General features: G+C 38.7%; 2 protein-coding genes across 3 annotated transcripts; one reads left to right on the forward strand and one right to left on the reverse strand.

Moving 5' to 3' along the window:
• Positions 1 to 2,807: 2,807 nt before the first annotated feature.
• On the reverse strand, positions 2,808 to 14,537 carry fam167ab (family with sequence similarity 167 member Ab). The gene is made up of 4 exons (XM_077219608.1): positions 14,465 to 14,537; positions 11,526 to 11,665; positions 11,068 to 11,427; positions 2,808 to 3,563 (listed from the first exon to the last, which is right to left on the reverse strand). The coding sequence occupies exons 3-4, from the start codon at positions 11,422 to 11,424 to the stop codon at positions 3,300 to 3,302; spliced, it is 621 nt and encodes a 206-aa protein (XP_077075723.1). The 5' UTR covers positions 11,425 to 11,427; positions 11,526 to 11,665; positions 14,465 to 14,537; the 3' UTR covers positions 2,808 to 3,299.
• A 1,006-nt stretch (positions 14,538 to 15,543) lies between these two features.
• enpp5 (ectonucleotide pyrophosphatase/phosphodiesterase 5) lies at positions 15,544 to 20,865 on the forward strand. 2 transcript variants are annotated; one of them, XM_077219602.1, is made up of 4 exons: positions 15,544 to 15,660; positions 16,988 to 17,838; positions 19,884 to 20,060; positions 20,145 to 20,865. In XM_077219602.1, exons 2-4 carry the CDS (start codon positions 17,016 to 17,018, stop codon positions 20,525 to 20,527), a joined length of 1,383 nt encoding a protein of 460 aa, XP_077075717.1. In that variant the 5' UTR covers positions 15,544 to 15,660; positions 16,988 to 17,015; the 3' UTR covers positions 20,528 to 20,865. The 2 variants fall into 2 exon arrangements, with proteins under 2 accessions (XP_077075717.1, XP_077075718.1); XM_077219603.1 differs by lacking the exon at positions 15,544 to 15,660 and adding an exon at positions 15,670 to 15,691.
• Positions 20,866 to 23,489: the final 2,624 nt, after the last annotated feature.

Here is a 23,489-nt window from a genome sequence, read left to right on the forward strand (position 1 = left end):
TCATTCCTCACTGTAGCCAAAAGGAGCTGCTGTAGGGGCACACAAAAGGGTGTCAAAGGTCAGTATCCTGATCCGGAGATAACAAGGAGCTGGGAGCATATGTCATGTTAGATATCATTACAGCAAGATCGCTGCGTTGGAGACAATAGCACAGAGAGACTCGATCTCTCATTTGAGCTAACATTGTTTGGCGAATGGTGGAAGAGAATAGCTCTAAAACGGCAGCTGTCTTAGTTTATGAAGGCAGAACAGAGTGAAATTGTGTCCGCCTACTTTTTCAGCGGCCTTGTTTCTGGAAGGATTTTTAAAAAGTTGATAAACATTTATATACCATGAAGCAAAAACAGCTGCAAGTTGAATAACAAATTTGATACAAACTGAAAATACACAAAAAGACAAAGGTGAGAGAACTACAATCCCATGAAGCATTGTGAATGATATAATCGAATTAAAAACTTCACTTTAAATTTAAAAATGTAGATTATATTTCACTAGTGTGTGTGTGTGCTTTATTGGAGTGGATGGGCGCTAAAATGTTTGATTTTCAGATTGGTGGAAATTGTTTATGCAGAATTATGGGTAATGTAGTTTTTCACCAGGAGTTTTGCTCTTAAACATTATTAATTAAAAAATAAGTTGAAATAGTGCGAGTTGATGGCTTTAAAAAAAACATTTACCATCGATTAACAACATCGTAGCTTAATGCAAGTCTGTTTTTAAAGGTTTATAGTTTATCATTCTAAATAATTCCCCTGTGGAGAAAATGAGTGGAGTTTTTACTTCCGAAACCTGACTGTTACACTCTGTGGCTTTACACAAAAGATGCAATTTTCCAGTACAAACAGTAAAAAGTCTCCGTACTATTTGAATTTCAATGCCAGCGCTCGATTAATCAAATTTGAGGTCTTTAGGTTCTAACTTTTGTTATAATAATAGTTAGCTATAATACTGGGAGTATTACAACTTCTAATTGTGAAACAATGTCGAATGTACTGTACTTTACTGTACGTGGGGCTGAATTTCAACTATCCAGAACGCTTAGAGAGTTTATCATTAATCAAGGCTTGTTTGGCCACACAGAAAAGCCAGTCATTGAGAAGAGATGTGAAACACTACCTTCCTGAAAGAGGACATTGGCTTGAAACACACCCTTTCAGCTTTTGTTCAGAGCAGGTTTCACTCCATCTTTTGAAGAAGGAAGCCAAGACATTTTCTCTGAGGTAGACCTATTGTTCCCGCTGAGTGCAGCACAATATTCACATTCATTACAAAAGCACTGTAAATGTTCAAGATTAACAAGAGAACCAAACTATCGCAGTGTTCAAACAAACAGAACACACCTAAACATTACAAGTCTTGTAATGGCACTTATTATCATGGCCTTTGAACATTTGCTGGAGTTTTTGTTCATGAAATCATGCCATTTGAATTATGTAGATCTACTGAGACGCTCTTCCCGAATTGGGCAAAATGGAACCACTTAAGACGTACTTAGAGATCAGCATCAGCTCAATGTATTTAAAGCGGTAAAGTGGTGACCCTCCTTGCTTCCTTTCATGCTGACATACTAACTCAGCAACAATGTCCTGTAAAACATTCCTGTATTATATGGATGAATTTTTAGAAACTTTCTGTGAAAAACTTGCATGCTTCCCCACAGATACTCTATAGACTGATAGTATTACACTGTACATAGCAAATAATATATTTACTGTACATTCCAAGCTTAATAGTATACCAGGTAAGCTTTATTGTATCTAACCACAACCAAGCCATGTTTATAAGATATGGGTGCATTTTGCCATATAAAATAGAAATGTATGTGTTGATAAAATGTTATAGAGAGCAGATATGCAGATTGATGTAAATGCTTGAGGAATTTTTGTAATATATATAAGCAAAACTGAATTAAGGCTGTAGCTCTGTTCCAAAACATGATCTGCCTCACTACGGCCTAGATTGTAATCATCATGAAACCTCAAATAAGTGAACGATTTGGCGTGCTCTACATAGGCAGCAAGCCTATGTGCATTCCACATGGGAGACTCGATTGATTTTAAGTGCCTCAGTCGGGTTCCTGAAATAAAACTCATTTTCCCCACAGGGGAATTGATTTTTAAAAATAACTTCTAACCCATTATACTACAGGGCTGTTGAATGCTTGAAACTGATTGGTTTACGAACGTTCTAAGGTGTGCAATTATTTTCAGGGAAACGCACGGTTAAAGTAGTTCCAGGCAGGTCTTGACCGCATTACAGTTCCGTATAACTTCACCAAATGATTTCAGTTATTTGAAAGGTCTTTACAGACTACAGAACCACAACGACACTGACCAAGCAAATAAATCTAGTAAATAATATGATCAAAATGACAAATTATTTCCATGTTTTTTGCCACATACTCTCTTTCTCCTGCTCCCTCCACTCAAACGTACACGCATACGGACACACTCACACAGAAATGTGCTGTCAGTGCTGATCTGAAGATTTGATCAGTAAAATAGTTGAATAACTTAAAAGCTACATGAAATTTCTCACTAGCGAAGTAATAACAGCGCCATTACTGGAGCACAGATGGCAGAGTAATTATTGATTATTGACTCAAGCCGTTGATAAAAAAAGCATTCTTTTTCTAATAATTCAATGGCCCATCGTCAATTATTCTTTACTTAAAGACGAGTCTGTTTTAGCAATAAAATGTTCCCAAATGAACCAAGAAATGATGTGGTATCATTTTATCATGTACCATCAAAATGTGTGCAGTGGAGGATTAAATACCACATTTAAATTACATTAATCAATACTTCTCACTGTTGATTCATAGTTTATTCAACGCCCCATCCACAATCTTGTATGAATTGCTTTACTAAGTTTATCGCATTGCATTATGGGGTTGCTTTCACCATGAATACTGCCTTAGAATTGGGCTAAAACAAGGAATTGAGGCACTAGATTTATAGTGTCTCCTGTTTTGTAACAGCCTTTCATGTCAAAGGGTGCACATAAGATTTACAACGGAGCATGTGTGTGTGGTAAGAAACAGTTGTTGATATCTCATGACCACAAGAATAATTGTATGTAAAGCATAGAGCCACGGCTAACAGGTCAGACATTTTTTAGAAGTCATTGTTCATTCGATTAATTCAAATGATTTCACTGGCACAAGTACATAGATCAAGAGGCACAGGATGTTCTGTGACAACAGTTCTCATGGGTTTCGAAACAGTTGTCGAAGATTATTCATTTCACTTTTTGAGTCACTTGTTCTCTTTATTGCTGTATGGTCACACAGAAAATTTCTAGCAAAGAGAGAAGCGTCTGGAGTTTATGTTCATCTTTGTGACGCCAATGAGGCGCAGTGGTGAAGAGAGGCCAAACCCCGGAGTGACGGGTCCATCACACAAAAGATCCGACAGCTCGTCACGCTCCTCCAGGCCAAAGGTGGCGTCATTGAGCATTCGACGGTGCAGGTGACATGTCTGCTCCACTTTGAGTTTATTGATGTCACCGCGTAGTCGCATGAGCTGGCGTGCCAATTGCTGGTCCTGTATGCGCATCTCCATCTATGAATAAATAAAATTTAGGAGAAACTCATTAAGGCCTATTATGAGATCTATCTGACTCTACGCCTACTCAAATTTCATAGTGAATATTTGAACACCTTTACTTAGTCATTATGAAACAATATTGGCTTATTTTACACAGACTAAGGTTTAGATGCACAAAATTAAATAAATTAACGATTAAAGTCACCATGAAATGAAAATTGACAATTCTTATTTTTTTTGGAATATTTCAGTATTTTTTTTTAAATAAATTATGTATTTGTACACAGCTTTTTTTTAATGTTCCCTCCTAATCTTTAATCAAAATAGCATTGGCTCCCTCTTGCAAGGAAATCTCTTCTCTGATGTGTTTACTGGCACGAGGGCGGGACAACCTGTCATTTACATTTTCTGACCTACATTTTTCTCTGGTTTGTGAAGCCGTTTAACTTGGATATACTTCACAATAGGGAAGAGAAGACTATCGCAATTAACTTCTGTTTAATGCCGACTTTAACTAATTTTACTGTTCATTGTTTTGCTATTGCTTTGGCAAAGTTGTGTTTGTTGCCTCTTAAAGTTACTTTGTGTCATATTAACTGCATTTTTTAATGTGGTTGTTGAGTGTCAATGTCACAGTGGAGTTTATGTCCCAAATCAAAATGTGTCAGACTTAAGGTACGCTTACACGACAACAATGTACCAAAAACCGAAAAGTTTTTCCTTTGCGTTTTTCACATTCAGACAACAACGTTGGTAAAATGATACCTGTTCACACTGATCCATGAAAACGATATAAAAACGCTGTATTACTCATGCCAGGCCAGTAGTTGGCGATGTGACTTTATAAAGGAAAAATCACACGCCTATAGACTGAACACATAATAGGCATGCGCATGATGCATTTCTCCAGTTACAGGTTTACAAGGAGACCATAATGGTATATTTTTCAAAAACTTGCACTTTTTCAAAAGTTTGTCTTTGCAGGCCCCCAAAATGTCGTTGTCGTGTAAATGAACAGCCAAATCGCATAAAAAGTTTTCAGTTTTTAATCGAAAACGGTGTTGTGTAAATGGCGCCTCAGTGCTCTATTGATAGCCATCAAATATGACATAAATTAAAAGAAGATTATACCACTAATAGGCCAACAGCTGATTTTTCATTTCTACATGTTGTCATTACTTGAGAAATATTCACTTTAAAAGTTTAAGATCTGAACTGTGCTGCTTTATATTTTAGTGGAATTCTTGATATTGTTTTTCATTACTCTTTTTTTTAATGAATAGAAAGTTGAAATAAACAGCATTCATTTGAAATAGAAATCTTTTGTAACATTATAAATGTCTTAACTGTCACTTTTGATCAATTTTATGGATCCTAGCTGAATGAATAAAAATCTTCCTGACTTTTAAATGGTAGTGTTCAGACCTTTCAGACTCATGGCAAAATGCCTGGCGTGAACCTACTGCTTCTTAATTGGTTAATCGCTTCTAACCATTTAAATAAACATGGACATGTAGATCCATCTTTGTGAGCAAACATGCTTTTGTCCATTTCACATAACAAGGGGCTCAAAATTGGGAGAGATGGTATGGATCTTCGGAAGTCCCCTTGTACCTCAACTGGCTCTGTTTATTTGTTTTTGTGTCCAATTTTCTTTGCGCAAATGTTTATGGACACACGGGGCAAAGGCAGTAGAAGAAAGGCTTCTGATGTGGTGAAAGGAGCCTCATTGCGTGCAGTTTATAATAGACTGTGCATACAAGTATGCCATGAACCACATGGCTCAGTGGAAGAGAAGTGATTACACTTACAGGAACAGAGAGAGAGGAAACAAACCGATCGCCTCTCATGCTCATCTCCTCACCATCTTTCCACTCACTTTAACATGAATGGCAATCTCACGCAGTGATGAGGTAATGGAGGCCTGCGCATTCACTCCATTGTTTCATTCAAATTAGCTAACTAATGGGGATGCTTTTTGTTTTCATCCCTTACAAAAAGATGATTTCAAAGAAGCAGCAGTTATTTTGAAAAATCATTCAATTTATCAATTTATTTGTGAGAACCTGATAATGACAAATAAGAGTGTATAGGATAAAGATAAATCTAGTTTAAAAACGTTTTTTCTCTCTTTTTTTTCCATTTTCAAGAAAGAAAACAAAATATATATTTTTTCTGATAATTTATTGACTTTGACATACAGTCATGAGGATTTTCAGGGGTTCAGTATAATTTCCTATTGTTGTATTTGTTTGTTTTTGCATGTAAGTTACACTATATGACTATTTGGTGGACAAAATAAATTAGTGCATTCCTCTTAGGGACATATTTATTTGGAAAATCTTATTAAAGCCAAAATGATATTTGGCATCATTTTCATTTACAACCATAAACATTCACAGCGCAATACTCATTCCCTACTCTCAGGGAACCGAGGTTACACTAGTAACCGAGAAGTTCCCTTTCGAGAGGGCTCTCATATTGCATAAGTTAGCTTACGCTATGGGAACCCCTTTCAAAACGGTGTGCGTATTTAACAACTTCACCCTTTGGCCCCCTTGAGGAAGCGCACGACTAGGTTGTTTCTTCCCAGTGATTGCCCGGCCACGTGAGCGTGAAGTGCTGCCATGGCCACCACATATACTTTGAGCGTGGAGGGGGTGCGACCCGCATCTACAAGCTCTTATAGAAAGGAAAATACCCTTGTCACTCCACATGAATAGGGGTCCAGGTTCCGTGCTGTGCACCAGCCAGAGAACACTGACCATTGGAGCATAAAAATAACTGGTTGAAGGCACTCTTGCTTCAGTAATAGTATTTAGCACCCTATCCGGAAGGTTCCCGGATAACCGTTGAGGGGCCATACATGGAGGGCCCACAAGTCGGGACGGGGATACCAGATCGTCCTGTTCGCCTGCCTGAGTATGTCTCTCCTCAGCGGTATCGCCATGGGTCTGATTCCAGCAGCTGAGTCAACTCGGAGAACCATAGCTGGTTCCTCTCGAGCAGGGCTATCAAGAGCACTGAACACTTGCTCTCCCTGATCCGTTCGATGACCTGAGGTAGCATCGTGACCGGCGGGAATGCATACAGCGGGCGATGTGGTCAGTTCCGGGCCAGGGCGTCCCTGACTTTGGAGAAAAATGCTTGGCGACGAGCGTTGTCTCTGAGGCGAATAGGTCGACCTCTGCCTCGCCGAAGATGCTCCATGTCAGCTGAACCTTTTGCGGATGAAGAGACCATTACCCTGGGCGAATATTGTCTCTGGATAGCATATCCGCACCCTGGTTCAGAATGCCTGGAACGTGTGCCGATCTTAGCGAGCGCAGATTGAGCTGAGCCCATAGCAAAAGGTGTTTGGCGATTTATATAGGAAACCACTGACATGTTGTCAGACCTGACCAAGACATGGTGACCTTTTATATATGGGAGGAAAGCTTTTAGTGATAGAGCGACCGCTCTCATCTCTAGACAGTTTATGTGTAGGCGCCTCTCCGAGCTCGACCAAAGGCCGGGGATGGGCCTGCCCTTGTATAGGCCCCCCCGACCTCTGTTGGAAGCATCTGTCGAGATCACTTTCCTCTTCGAAATCACGCCCATACTCACACTGGACTGATACCAGTCGGCTGCTTTCCAAGGAGCCAGGGCTCTGACACAGCCGTGGTTCACTTTGATGTGTAAGTGGCCAGATCGCCATGCGTGAGCCGGTACACGGGATTTCGACCAGCGCTGAAGGGGACGCATATACAGTAGACCCAGCTGGATTACTGATGTTGCTGAGGCCATGAGCCCTAACATCCTCTGAAATCTCTCGAGAAGCGCAGGCAAGCGCCCGCTCTGAACAATGCCGCTAGATGCTGGATGGTGCGCACGCGCTCTGATGTCAGCTGCGCTCTCATCTGTATAGAATTTATGACTGTTCCCAGAAAAGATATACTCTGGCTGGGAAACAGTACGCTTTTCGAAGTATTGATCCAGAGACCTAGGCATTCTAGATGGCTGAGGAGCCAGGATCTGTGAGTTATTAACTGCGCCTCTGATTGGGCTATAACCAGCCAATCGTCGAGGTAGTTCAACACTCGTACTACCCGTTGCCTCAGGGGAGTGAGAGCTGCGTCCATGCACTTCGTAAACGTACGGGGTGCTAGGGATAGACCATGTACTGATAAGCCTGCCCCTCGAAGGTGAATCTCAATAATGGCCTGTGATGGGGAGTTATCTGAATGTGAAAATACGCATCTTTCAGATCCACTGAGAAAAAACAATCCCCTGGGCAAATCTGCGTGATGGGCCTGAGGCCGCCATCTTTCTTTGGAACAAGGAAATAGTGACTGTAAAAAACTGACTTGCTTAGTGATAAAGGGAATGGCTCTACAGCCCCTTTCACTAACAGTTTTGACACTTTGGTGCGAAAGAAGTGAGCCACATCGCTTCTGACCGATGTCTCGACCACAGCTAGAAAGCTTGGGGGTCTGCAAACAAACTATAGCGAGTAGCCTCGTTTTATTATGTTCAACACCCATTCTGATATTTCGGGGATGGCTTCCCAGGCCTTGGCCCACATAGCTAGGGGTTGAATGAAGTCTGGGGACGGGCCGCTTTGTGATAGGGACCCAGCCACCCAGCTACCCAGCTGTTTTGTGTTTGTGATACTGTGAGAACAGTGCATATGTGCAGGGATGCATACTTCATAGTGGGCACACAACCTACATTCATTACACTTCCGGCGCGAGCTGGAGGGAAAACTGACACTGTGGGAACAGTGCTTATGTGCAGGGGTGCATACAACATAGTGGGCACACAACCTACATTTATTACACTTCCAGCGCGAGCCGGAGGGAAAGCGGATACTGTGGGGACAGTGCTTATGTGCAGGGGTGGGTACTTTATAGTGGGCACACAAACTACATTTATTACACCTCCAGCGCGAGCCGGAGGAAGAACACACAGAAAAGCTTTATTTTCGTCGTTGTTTGCAGGTGTGCATGTTTCAAAACAGACTCGTCTACTGCAATATTGACATTCACAGCCGCCTGAACTAAAGAGGGGACTGGGAGACGTGTAAAAGGGTCTTTGGAGGTTGGTCCGTCCTCTGCGGTCCTTTTCCCCTTGTCACCCCTTGTCACTAGGAAGGCTTTCGAGGCTCAAACCTTGACTGCTGGGCCGAACAGACCAGCGGTGGAGATAGGGGAGTACAGAAAAGCTGCCCTATCTGCATCCTTCATCTCTGTTAAATTTAACCAAAGATGACGTTCAAGCACCGTCAAGTTCGCCATGCTCCTACCAATGACCTGGGCGGTTGATTTGGTGGCTCGCAGAGCCAGGTCTGTGGCGCTGCACAGGTCTCTGAAAGCTTCCGGTTCAGGTCCAGACTCGCCCATCGAGCGGAGAAGTTTGGCCTGGAAAACCTGTAGGACAGCCATGGTGTGAAGCGCCGAAGCAGCTTGGCCAGCGGAGGTTGAGGCTCGGACAGCGAGAGCTGAAATGGCTCCGCAAGGTTTAGACGGGTGAGTCGCTTTAGCTTTCCATCCCATAGCAGTGGGCGGGCAAAGGTGTGCGGCCACCTCTTCTTCGAGGGAAAGAATTGCTTCGTATCCTTTCTCCACAGCGCCTTCGACGGTCGAGAGCATTGAGGAGATGGAAGGCTTTAGACGAGCTGAATGTGGAGCTTTTCCACGACTTCGTTACTTCTGGAAAGAAGGAAGCAGGTCTCTGCTGAGGGGCCTGCCAGAGCCCCTGCAGGAACCATTCATCTAGCCTGCTGCAAGTAGGCTTCAACGGCCTAAGTCAACACACGGAGAAGCTCTGCGTCAAGGCTGGTTCTCACGTCGTTCGGGCTGGTTTGTGTTGAGGGTGCGGGATCGGCCACGGAGCCCGCCCACTCAAATTCGGATGCAGCGAGGGAAACGCTGTCATCTTTCTCGTCTTCATCATCTGTTCCCCAAAAGAGACGAGACCGGCCACTAGCTGAGAGGGGTGCTGGTCTGCCTGTGTGAACAGGACCGGCGAGGGGGTTTCTTTGGAAGAGAGTGAGCCACGCGGGGACTGGACCTGCGTGTGCTCGCTCGTATTCATCAGCTCTGGCATCCTCTGTGCGCAGAGCTTTTTCTTGCGCGGCTCGTCGTCGAAGGTGGCCAGTCGAGCCAGCAGGGTGGAGAGCGCTATCTCATCACACACCGGGCAGCCGCCCTTAGAGAGTCCAGCTTCCACGTGGTCACAGCCCAAACAGGAAGCGCAAAGGATGTGACGACCTCCACCGAAGAGAGGGCCTCTGCACGAGGCGTAGGTGACCTGAGGCATTTAAAACAACGCCTAGAATTTACGCAATACGAGAGACCTCTCGAAAGGAAAACTAGTCAGCAATCATTCTCCCCTCCGCCATGTTTAAAGTTTATGGCATGCCCAACTCTAGTACTTGGGTATCAAAAAATCCATGTGAAACATATGAAGGCAGCATCAATATTCAGCTATATTATTGATCTGACTGTACTGATACAATTGGATGAGAACTGAACTGAGCTGAATGATGACATCACTGTTTTCTACAGAGCTGCTTTATAGTTTAATTGGACTCATTTCGTGTTTTATGATCTTCACACTGTTATTGAACAGAACTGAATCAACTCTGAACTGACCTCAGCTGAACAATGACACTATTTTCTTTATAGATATTCTTTACAGCAGAATTAAACTTTGTTTGCTTCAATAAATCATTATTTTCCTGTTTATCCTTGTAAAGTTGTTCATTGTATAAAACCTAATATAAATAAAGGTGACTGGACTTAAGTATATAAATAATAAATGCATCTTTGAGCTGTTTTAACTGAAAGCAACTTGCACTAACATATCTTAAAATCTGTCAGTGCCACTGTTTTGTCTCAAGATGCACACCAGTAATGTTTTTATCTAAGGCATGTTTATAAAAGCTACTTAAATGCCCTAATTGAACTAAGGCCTAATCCTGGCTTAATCTAAGCCTCGTCTGTAAATCCAGGCCTATACTATGACGATCTAATTAAAATTTTCTTTTAAGAATTCAATCCATTTCAATATCAAGTTTTATCACCCTAATGTTTTTGACTTTATGCTATTGAAAAAATATTAAAATTAATTATATGTAATTTTAATTCAGAAATAATGCCACTTAAAGGTACACTACCTATTACCTTTAAGGTACACTATGTAACTTTTTTTGCTCAAAATTGACAAAAGATATATAATGAGCAAGTGCATCATAAATCCATCTTCCAAACCTTGTTGTGGTCTTATCCTGAATCACTACGGCCTGTAATAAGTGTTTATATTCTGACTATTTTAGACAGTGCGGGACGCCAACCTGTGCAGAGTAGCCCAGTATCTGTGTAACTCGTCATAGAAAAGAGGGAAGTAGCTCCGGAGTCCGGGTACAATGTTCTTCTGCAAGACGCATAGTTCTGTTTATTAACCCCCATAGCGCCACAAAAGTCGGACATCAAGTCCTAATTAGGATACAAACTGGTTTTGAAACATTTTGACTTACCAGTTCTTTTCTAAGCCAAACCAGAGCTTCATCAATATTATCGAACCCTCTAAGGCTTTTAGAAATCAGGCCGTTTCCTGCAGTCACTTGGGAATTCTCTATGTTCGTCTGAGGTGTTGCAATGGGCTTCAGTCCAGCACCTTCCTCCAGGTCTGATGAGCTCTCTGGCACGGCTAAGCTTTTGGAGCTCTGAGCTTCCACTCGTTCCTTCCACTCAAGATAGGACGGCCTTCTGGTTTCAAGTCTCAGCTTCTCAGTCAGTGCTTTCAAGTTTCTCAAGTGATCATCTGGGACAACCTCAACCTCAAGGCCATCATAGTCCTCTATATTAATCTGAGGTATTGAGCTCGCATCCATGGCCTTTGAGGAAGTAGTTAGTTTCGCCAAAAATAAACAGTGAAAATCAATTTAAGTGTCAGATGATCTCATCGCTTTGTTTGATCAATAAAAATACAGACCTTTGGATTTGCTTGCAGTTACCAGGATGGTTAGTCTGCAGGGATATAAAATAAATCAACAATGGAGATATTGACCTTCCATTTCTCCAGCAGTATCATCCCAGTAGTGTAGTCCTCCAAACATATCTTGCTTCTTGATCCTTTCCTTCAATCGAAACAAACTTGGTTACCAATTTATCATTTAAATGTTTAGGCCTAATATTAAATATTTATGTGTATCAAATTGAATTCCTATATAATTGACATTGATAATGACTGCTAGTTGACATGTAGTTGCAAAGTTACTTCTAGTCAGTAGAATGTCTAAAGTGGACTATCAAAATAAAGTGTTATCAATGAAACTAGTAAGACTGAGATTTATTTAATAGTACAAATTAACTGAATGTGTTTTAATCAAGTCTTTTAACTAATTACTCAAACTGAAACTAAATCTCGCTTGTTCCACAGTTAGGCCTATAAACCATGTGGTAAGTCGTTCAATTTAAAGGTATAGATCACCCATAAATTACAATTCTGTCATAATTCTGTTAGTAACCCTCAAATTGATCCAAACCTGTATGGGTTTCTTTCTTCTGTTGAACACAAAAGAAGATATTTTGAAAAATGTTAGTAATCAAACCATTGACGGTATAGCCATTGACTTCCATTGAAGAAGAAAAAATATGGAAGTCAATACATACAGGTTTGGAACAACATGAGGGTTAGTCAATTCGTTTTTGGGTGAACCATACCTTAAATTTATTTTATATGATTATAAGTAATTTAAATGAATACACATTGAATATATGATTATTTAAATTAAATCAAATAGATGCAAATACCTAATATTAAATAATGCATTTTTTGGAGTGAAATATAAAAGAACCGAAAGAGAAAATTTGATTTGATTATTTGGTTTTAATTCTGTAAAATCAGAAGTTATTCTACCTCCTAATCCAAATCTTCTGGAGTAAATCATGGGTTAAATGGGCAGTTTACTTATCACATGGACACTTTCCATCCATGCCTTATATCACAGGCTCAATCTTGCAAAGCTGGTGGTTTCCATAGCAACTAAACCCAGCCTATGAGTCAGCAGCACTGAAGACTGTCTGCTCTAAAGAACTAAATGTCACTACCAGCCAGACCTGCATGTGACAATGAGCAAAGAATATAATGCTGCTCAATTACAGTCTCTCATTACTCTAATACAGATAAGCAAAACTACTGCTGGACAGACATAATCATATGAAGTAACTGGCAATAAATGGGCATTGTGCTTATAATGTAATTGGTCTCAGGACCACCCACATTTTTAATGCTTTCCCACAAAGCTGTCTGTCTAATGTACGTGTGATATAGTGTTTGGCATATTGCCTTGATGTATTCATCATCACAGCTGCTCTAGGAATGTGTCCCTCCCATAGGAGGAGTGGATGTTAGAGTATGTTGGTTCTTAATTGGCCTCACTTTAACCTCCACACGGCTCCAGGACTAATCAAACTCGGCTCATTTAGCACTTTGCTCTGTGTGTGGCAGCAGTGGTCGTCACTCATCTCACAGGGGGATCCATTCATCCCAGACCACTCTCACTTTAGACTAAAAAAATGTGCTTCTTAAAAGCCTTAGTGACTTTAAAACATGAGACTAACTAACGTTAATTCATGGTGAAAAAAGTGCAGTCTCTACAAAGAGAATGAAAATAGTGTATGGAATGTGAGAAACAATTGACAACATGTCTAGGTTCTGATGAATATTCACATTCTGTTTACATAAGCATGAATATGTAAATGCCTGTAGTGTGATATTTATCAACAGACTAAATGAGCTCTGAAAGTTATATCATTTGAAAGTAAACAATATAATTAGTGCTGTCAAATCAATTAATCGTGATTAATCGCTTCTAATAAAAGTTTGTAAATATATATAATACATATATATATATATATATATAGAGAGAGAGAGAGAGAGAGAGAGAGAGAGATAGAGAGAGAGAGAGAGAGAGAGAGATGTGATTAATCACGACTAATCGATTTGACAGCACTAAATAGAATAGAATAAAGTAGAATTTATTTTTTCTTAAAAAAATTATTCTCTTTTCATGAGTCATAATAATGGTTTTGAGTGCTGTATCTTTCCACACACTCTAAAGTTTTATGTTTAGAATGCAGATCTCAAGGGGAAAATTCTCCTTTTTTCCAGACATTTTAAATATTGTCGGGCCAAACAGACAGTTTAGAACACTAGTCGTGACTGAATTTATCCATGTCTAATTAGATGCGGTGAATTTAACTGTCATATCGCTGCAGTTCAAATCTGTTTTTCTCAGCATAAAATGATTGTCCTATTTGAAGTGAAAATGGACTGTTCCAGCCAGAGTTGCGCTTCATGACCAATATGATCATAAATAATGAATTTTCCTAAATGACTAATAATTTTCCATTTTAGCTGTTCAGTTGCATGAGTTGAGCATGTCATAACAACATTTCTTTGATTATTACCAAATAGTTCATTTATTACACATGTCACATAGCAATAATTAACACAGCCTAACTGATACAAACTAAATAAAAAATTGTCAGGGTGTTGAACAACCTATACAGTATGTCTAGACAGATCAGGAACATTAAATTGGTATTATAATGTCATAAATTAGGCCATATTATTTTAAAATGCACAGCTCACCTAATCATGGTCAGTGAGTGCAGCTGATTAAAATGTAAAGAGTTAATTTAAGATTATCCCCAGTAACCTAAGTGAAATAGATCCTGCTTTAAAATGTGATTAAAAAAGAAAAAAACTTCCAGAGATCCAGCTCAGTAGTGACTCTTGATGAAGATTTAAATACTTTTATTTTCTAATAAATAAATAAAAATCGAAAAATATCCTGTTCATATGGGGTTTAGAGAGTCTGAACACTACCTTCGTACGGATAGCATTAAAGAAAAGATGAGACTTACCTTAGCCTGGTAGTTTCTCATGCACTTGTAGACAGTCTTCACGTCCCGCTCTACTGGAGAGCTCAACAACACTGCTTTTACTCCACACTTGTGTCTTGAATGAGATGAGAGGCTTGGATGGAGGAGGGGCGTAAGTTGCGTCAGGTTTGGGTCGTCGTGGAGACGGTAAAGAATCTGCTCAAAGCCGCGAGTCCAGCAGCAGCGTCCCCGTATCTCACAGCTAGGAGAGGACAACATTAGTAACTTCTCTAAAACAGAGGCTATAGATGCACTTGTGCATCTATTCATTCATCAGTAATACACAATAGGAATCCTGTGAAATATCATAATAAGCTATAAAACATTTTAAAAGCCCAATTTTACACCTAATTCAGCATTTTAATCATAGCCTACATATTTTTATAGCCTAGAATTTCACAGAGTTGGCCTATGTGGTAGGCCTAATGCGCGTTATTTTGTGTAGCTATTTCAGTTCTGTAGGGTAGAAAAACAGCAAAGTAGGCTATCAGAACATAATTTGTCGTGATATAATTTCCATTATTATCCAAGAAGGCCATGCATGCATTAGGTTATATATTGGTATGCAGTTGGGCTATTGATGACTTGACTATTCATTATGTTTGTGTGACCTCTGGTGGAGAATGTAATAAAACTCACAAGGCCAATTCGTTTTTACCATAGACTGTTTTACATAAGCTATATGTGGCCGGACTACTTTTACAGCGTTAAACAAAATAGCCAGAATGATGGTAAACCCTCGCGAACATAAATTGTGGGAGGAGCTATTATATTATATATATTTAGTGATTTTGTTCACATTCGACAAAACATAAATAGGCTACTTTAATAATATCAGCCATATCACAAACACAGGTAAGCGTGTCCGTTAAAGAAAATAAACTTATCCCCCCTGAAGAAGTCCTGGTTAAAAATGGTGCACACAACAAAAAGAAATTCAGAATAGATGTTTTACTGGCATTTACGTCTGCCATTTAGAGTTGCCATGTAGCAAATAGTTAAACACTGCAAACTTAAATGAAAATAAAATGAATAGTATTGTTAGAGTTTATCGCTAATGATTTTTTCCGTAACATCGTCTCTAATGAGATGGGGAGCGACAAATAGGCGGAGCTTCCTGTGATCGACCCTGTGACTGTGTTTATTGTTTTGCAGAGCCAAATATCCTCCAAACACAGGTAAGCTGAACGGTTGCTTGCATGACCTCAGGTTATATGCGTTTAATTGTAAATTTACTGGTTGTAACTGTGAAGATGCATGATATCGGAGACATTTTCGCGATGTAACGTAATGATATAAAGAGTTGTCATAGCATGCACTGCGCTGACTTGAGCTACGTTTTCCCGTTCGTTAACAGCAGCTGTCGTTTAATGGAGTAGCACACTGGTCAGTTGAGGTTGATGTGAAAGACCCCAACAAGGATTGTTTTGTAGATTGTAGATTTTAAGGACAAGAGTGAATCGAGCGAGCAGCATTACAGGCGGCAAAAAATGCGCTGCATTGTGTATGATGTCACGATGTTCCACTTCTAGTGACGCACTATACAATTGAATTATTTCGGTAGGCTACATTTGACACCCGTTTCGACCTGTTAGAGCGCTTATATATACCGAAATGTTTCCATTTAGTTGTTACATTATGTATAAGAGAAATGCACCTGTTAACTGAGCAGGTGCTCTGAAAGTAGGCTGCACTTTCATTACCGAATATGACATACCCGTACATACATGCAGTGCCATTCATGACACAGTGCGCGACCGATTGCATTGTTTTGAAGACAGAGTCATCTAAAGGGATTTTTTAAATTTTAACAATGTGTCAGTTGTTGAGTGGTTATAATATATATATATATATATATATATATATATATATATATATATATATATATATATATATATATATATATATATATATATATATTATTTGTTGCCATTATTTTTATTGCCATAATCAGATTATAATTAAGTCAATATTCTGGTTTCTAAAAATAAAGACAAGTATATAAACATCTTGTTCAGAATATCCACCATAACCCAACATTAATTAATATATGTGCACGTCCAAACAAAGATAGTTCTGGGTGATATTAGATACTGATATTTCTGAAAAGTCAAGTCAAAACATTTTTGAATGATTTTATACTAATATTTTATAAACATTGAAATTTTATGGCCAACATGTTGTAAAATATCTGGCTCTTGTAAGTTATTGTTAAGGACATCAATGTGATTATTTAAATTGATTATGTTGTTCTTCTAAGTTCTATGTTATTCTTTTAGCAAAATAAATGGCAAGAACATCTTCAGTATTTCCAGAAATTAATGCACATGTCTTATTAGCAATAAGCTGATGTATGTATGCAATAGGAATTCCAATAACTGATAACGGTTAAACCCGAATATTGACCTTAATCAGAATGATAAATGTGATCATATGAATGTTGTTAATGGCCCAAACTTTCTTTCCTTCCCCATTCATGTCTATTCAATGAATTTGTTTTTCTAGGTCTCCCTTTCATAGAGAAACGTACATCATGCCATACCAGAGCTGCTTCCTTAGTTGCTTATTAGTCCTGCTACAGACATCAAGTTCCCAGCAAGAAGAGCAAAGCCAGCTGCTACTGGTGTCCTTTGATGGCTTCCGCTGGGACTATGTGAACCGAGTACCCACGCCCAATTTTCGTGCCCTGATGGATGAGGGTGTGCAGGTGGAGAAAGTGGAGAACACCTACATCACCAAGACCTACCCGAACCACTACACCTTAGTGACAGGATTACACGCCGAAACCCACGGCATCATTGCTAACGAAATGTACGACCCCATTCACAACCAGTCGTTTTCCATGGAGGGACCTTCAGTGTACGATGCATGGTGGTGGGAGGAGGCCGTGCCGTTGTGGGTGACCAATCAAAAGGCTGGCTGGAAGAGCGGAGCTGCCATGTGGCCTGGATCAGATGTCAAAATTGGTGGAACGTACCCAACACATTACTTGAGTTATAATGCGTCAATACCCTTTGAGACCAGAGTCGAGAAACTCATTGATTGGTTCTCAGGGCCGAAGGCCATCAATTTTGGTGTCTTATATTGGGAGGAGCCAGACGAGAGCGGGCATAACTTGGGGCCGGAGAGTTCACTAATGGATGCAGTTATAGCAGACATCGATGAGAAGTTGGGATTCCTCAGGGAAAAGCTCAAAGCCGCTAACCTTTATGAGAAAGTCAATCTCATTGTTACAAGTGATCATGGAATGACTCAGTTATCACATGATAAGATTATTGAGCTAGACACCTACGTCAGCCGAGATCTTTACACATGGATAGACAAGAGTCCTGTAGTTGGTATTTTGCCGAAAGAAGGTAAGAATGAAAATAGAGCATTTGTTATTGTTTATTGCTCTATTAATGCAATCAGGTGTTTCTTCCACTTTAGGCTCATTCTTTGTCTATGATTTGTATTCAGACTAATAGATTTCATAATTTTTCCTTTTGTTATATGAAGATCAAAGTAATACTGCTTTGGAAACTTTTTACCATGCCTTCATCATGTATTTTTGCTACTTTTCAAAAACCTTTTATGTATAGATTTTGTTTTAACCAATTCTATGAAAATCCACTATAAAAATGTGAATTATTAAAACCAGGATTTCGCAAACTGGCATTCGAGAAGGAACTTCAGCGTGTTTGTGAATCGATAAAAGCTAATAATTAATTAAATAATAAAACATGTAAATGAAAAATAAATATATAATTTAAAATCAAAATAAAACACTAAAAAAATGTATTATATATTATAAAATTATTTTATTTGTTTACCTACATGTTTTGTGAGCATTAACCAACATCAGAGAAACGTGAACATGAAAATGTGCTTCAAGTAAATATATGTCAAAGCGATTTGGCTGAAAAAAAGTTTGGAAATCTCAGTTTGTAAATTTCACTATTTATTGCTTTAAACTTTCCACTGTTCAATTTTGACCATGTCCTGGTCAAAAGCAGGACAAATATAATTTGTGATCAAAATAATTTTTACAATTTCCAATAAAAATGAACTTCAGGTGAGGCAAAAATGCAAATATTATTATTGTGTATTTAGGATACATCAAAACCTAACTATGAAATTAACCGTGGCAAGACAAAAGAGACGGTTGTTTTATTTAAAAAAAAATTGATTTCCATCACCGTCATTTTCACCAAAGAATGCTGTTTAACACAACACATCATTTGAGATATGGTGGAAAAGTTCATGACTTTCAGAAACAAGACAATTACCTCATGATTTATACACTAAAAGATATTATTAGTGGACAAATTATTAATGAGTGCATAAAAAGTGTTTTAAGAGATTTTACTTTTAAATTGTCAGAAGTTCCTGTAGTCTAAGAAACACCCAATCATCAATTAAATAATATGTGGTTATAATTGGTGACACATTAACACAAAATGTGTTTTTGCTGTTAAAAACGCTGTAAAAAGTGAACTACTCCTTTGAAACAAGTTTATTGTGTTTCCAGACCTTGCATTTCTTTTCACTCCACTGACCTCCGTCAATAAACACAATAAACTTGTTTTAAAGGAGTAGTTAACTTTTTAAAAAACTTTTGCTGATAATTTACTCACCCCCATGTCATCCAAGATGTCCATGTCTTTCTTTCTTCAGTCGAAAAGAAATTAAGGTTTTTGATGAAAACATTCTAGGATTTTTCTCCATATAATGGACTTCATTGGGTATCAAACGGTCCAAGGTCCAAATGACAGTTTCAGTGCAGCTTCAAATGGCTTTAAACGACACCAGACGATGCATAAGGGTCTTATCTAGCGAAACGATCGGTCATTTCAAAAATAAATAAAAAAGTTTACGTTTTATAAGCACAAATGCTCGCCTTGCTCTGTTCTGTGATGCACGTTCGTGACTCTCCTGTTCGAACTCGTTCATCAAAATGAACAAATCTTTTTTTGAACGAAATGACTCGAAAAAAGACTAGCATTTGTGCTTATAAAACTTAAACTTTTTTATTTAAAAAAGGTGTCGTTTAAAGCCCTTTGAAGCTGCACTGAAACTGTCATTTGGACCTTGGACCGTTTGGTACCCAATGAAGTCCATTATATGGAGAAAAATCCTAGAATGTTTTCATCAAAAACCTTAATTTCTTTTCGACTGAAGAAAGAAAGACATGGACATCTTGGATGACGTGGGGGTGAGTAAATTATCAGCAAAAGTTTTTTAAAAAGTGAACTACTCCTTTAACATAAGCACCACATTTTTAGAAAAGAATGCACGAGATTCTGCAAAAGACGCGAGCGCAACGGTAAAACACGCCTGTCTAGCTCGTGTTCACTTTGAGAAAAAATGAAAAAGCATTCTGTGTGAACAGTATCTGAGTGTTATCCTCTTCTTAACCCAGGCAAACTTGAAGAGGTCTACAGCTTGTTGAAGAACGCCAACCCTAACATGGCTGTGTATAAAAAGGAGGAGATTCCAGATCATTACCACTACAGACACAATGCCAGGATCATGCCTCTGATCATAGAGGTCAAAGAGGGATGGACGGTCATGCAGAACAGAAATGGAACTCTTATGTGTGCGTGTTGTTATGTACACATAATTAAAGCATAATGAACACATACGATAACATTTATTTAATGATCATGTGTTTGATTTACAGTGGGAAACCATGGTTACAACAACAGCCTTCCCAGCATGCAACCTGTGTTTGTCGCCCGCGGACCCGCTTTCCGCCGTGGCTTCACCAAGGCCTCCATGAGCTCCGTCGACCTCTATCCTCTCATGTGCAGCATTCTTGGTCTCAAGCCCTTGCCCAACAATGGCTCTTTGTCAAGCGTGCAGGATCTCTTAGTGGAGACGTCAACCCCAAAACCAGTGGTGCCGCTCGTGCCCAGAGATACTTCCTACGCCTGGGCTGTGGGATCCATCATCGGCACCGCACTCGTGATCGGGTTTCTCTTTATCTTTGTGCAGCAGGTGACACAAAGGCAGCTACCGCCACTGCATCTGTCCAATAGTGAGATAACACAACCCTTACTGTAGGCTCAAACACGTCACTTTTCTCATGAGAGCTTATTAAAGTATGCAGCACTGAAGTTTTCATCCAGTGCCACCGATCTCATTTCAGTCTAAAATAATTCTGATACCCCTTTTTAAGCAGTCAGCATGGTCGCTTGAATTCAAAAGCGATCAATATCCACGGTACCATGCCAAAGCCAAATATACCAAAAGCAATATGGGGAACGATGCGTCAGTGGAAAAAGGTGGTGACAAATTTTTTTCAAATATCATAGCTGACCAAGCCAATAGTGCCCTCTTCTGGTGAAGCTGTCAGTGATACCTTTAATCTTGTCATCTAAAATCTAGTATATGAAGAAAAATGGCTAGCATCCCCATGCTTTTCCTTTCAATTTGAAGCTGATATTTATTTAATAAGAGACATTTGCCCTGGTCTCTTGATTTTGCATTAAATGTATATTCCGGGTTCAGTATGGGTTTAAATCGATAGCGTTTGTGGCATAATGTTGGTTATTACAGAAATTAATTTCAACTTGTTCCTTGTTCCTCTTTTCTTAAAAACAAACAAACAAAAAAAACAATCTGGGACACAGTGAGGTACTTAGAATGGAAGTAAACCAATCCGTAAACATTAAAATACTCACCATTTCAATAGTATAAAGAATTAAAATCACTGTTAAAAACATTTAAACAGCATTACAGCTCAAATAATATGTACATTTTATCAGAAGACTAATTTTAAGTGATTTTGTAAACTATAATGCATTTAAATCCTCCAAAAATTTACTTAATTTTTTAAAGGATTCTTTGATGAATAGAAAGTTCAAAAGAACTACATTTATTTGAAATAGATATGCTTTGTTGCAGTCTTTACTGCCAATTTTGAACTCAAATAATACACCTATTTTAAAATAACATTTATTTTAAAGCACCCCTATTATGCGATTTTAAAGGTTTGGAGGTCTTCTACAAAAGGGTTTACATGCATCCAAGGTAAAATATATATATATATATATATATTTTTTTTTTCTTCCTCATAATAACATTACAGCATCACCTCACTTCTTAACCCGTTTAATCCCACCGGTCACAATTGTGACCGCATCTTTTTTCTTATTTCTGGAAGCTCTAAAAATGTTGTTATTGACTTTGGGCAAGAAATTCAACTTTTAAATGACAAAATAGATTGTCTTGATTAAAATCTATTAATGTCATGTGACTAGTGTGAAAGGTCACATGACCAGATCAGTTACTTCCTGCTTGCACATCTAGAAGAAGATGTCTTCCTAAGACTACTACAATAAGTAGTATGTAAAACATCTTAATTAACAGATAGAACTATCATATTTTGTTCATATATTCTTTAAAGGGTCTACTACTGATATATTTTGAGAATTATATTCCTGCATATATATTTTGCTCGTAAGACTTGTAAATTTGTTTACGGTCACAATTGTGACCGGTAGTATAACACAGTGCTTCAATTGAAAACACATTTATTGGCAGGTATTGGCAATCCTACACTGAACATATGCCACACCTGTGAGGGGGATGGATGATCTTGGCAAAGGAGAAGTGCTCACTAACACAGATTTAGACAGATTTGTGAACAATATTTGAGAGAAATAGGCCTTTTGTGTACATAGAAAAGGTCTTAGATCTTTGAGTTCAGGTCATGAAAAATGGGGGCAAAAACAAAAGTGTTGCGTTTATAATTTTGTTCAGTGTAGTTATCAGTATCCCAGAAACTTTCAATGTGTTGGACCTTCTAGACGTACGTGACGTACACCTCCAGCGCTGAAAACAGCATCTTCTCGACATGTCGACAACACAAGCCAAACTCTTCCAGGCCTCAGCTACTACTATTGTGTTTGAGGTCAGCCAATGGAGCTGTAGCCTGTAACCGTAGCCTGCCATTGTGCAAATTTGTTACAAACCTATTGAAATTGCTAACTCGTTTCGGCAGTTCAAAATGTCCTCTTTTTTTTTTTTTTAGAAGAGAACTTTATTTGTCGTGCACTTTGATCTTTAATATTTTGCATACTTTTTACATTCACAAACAGCTATATTACACACTAGGTAATATAGTCAAAAAGCATAATAGGGGCACTTTGAAATTTTGCTCTTTTTTTTAATTAAGAAAACTAGTTCAACATTTTTCTGTTAATTAACATTATGCCACAAATGCTGTCGTTTGAGTTTAACTTGTATTGTACATAGAATATTTCTTTAATTGAATGTTATGGATGGTTAAGATTTTGAAGAAAAAAATGAAGGGACATTAGTAGCAGTTGCTTTTTGAATTTGTTGTTTATTCTCATACCCATTGTAGTTTTGTTTATTATTTTGTTAAATGCAGCTGTTTAATTTGGCAGATTAATGTTAATAAAAAGAAGCAGGTAGTTGTCAAACTACCTCGTGTTGCACTAAGATCAATGTAAGCTAATCAGGATAGAGAGATAAAATATTAGACTAGTGGGAAGTTTTAGCTTATCTGCGTTTTGCACAATGTTATACCATCCAAAATTTATATAAAAAGGGGTAGGAGTTTCAGTGCCAAAATCCTTTTGATTGACATAGTAATTGTATAGTTCCTGCGTTAATGTATTTTGTACTTTTTGAAAATAGCATTTAACAGAAAGCCCTGTGTGGGGCAAAACACTGTGATTGTCTTCTACTGGTGTAAAGACTAAAGGGACATTAAGTATATGTTCTTTGAAATATGTGTTGCTTGAATAGTCGTAGTTAGCTGCTTGCAGAATGTTAGGATTGTTTCTGGTATTGAGGAAATTATGACTTTCTATATGGACGTGTGCAGCAACTGTGTTTTGCGTCAAGCTTTTCTATGATTTACTGGATTTGTCTTTTATGCCCTAATGTCTGACTTGATTTGGACCCGTCAAAAGTCCCACAACTAAAACATTACTTTAAATGTGCAACATTAAAGGTAAATAAATGCCTAATTTGGAAAAACTCCACAGAGTTC

The sequence above is a fragment of the Siphateles boraxobius genome, unplaced genomic scaffold (assembly GCF_051911475.1).
Source record: "Siphateles boraxobius isolate OS27281-9 unplaced genomic scaffold, OSU_SipBor_1 8, whole genome shotgun sequence".
In the NCBI taxonomy this organism is placed as follows: Eukaryota; Metazoa; Chordata; class Actinopteri; order Cypriniformes; family Leuciscidae; genus Siphateles; species Siphateles boraxobius.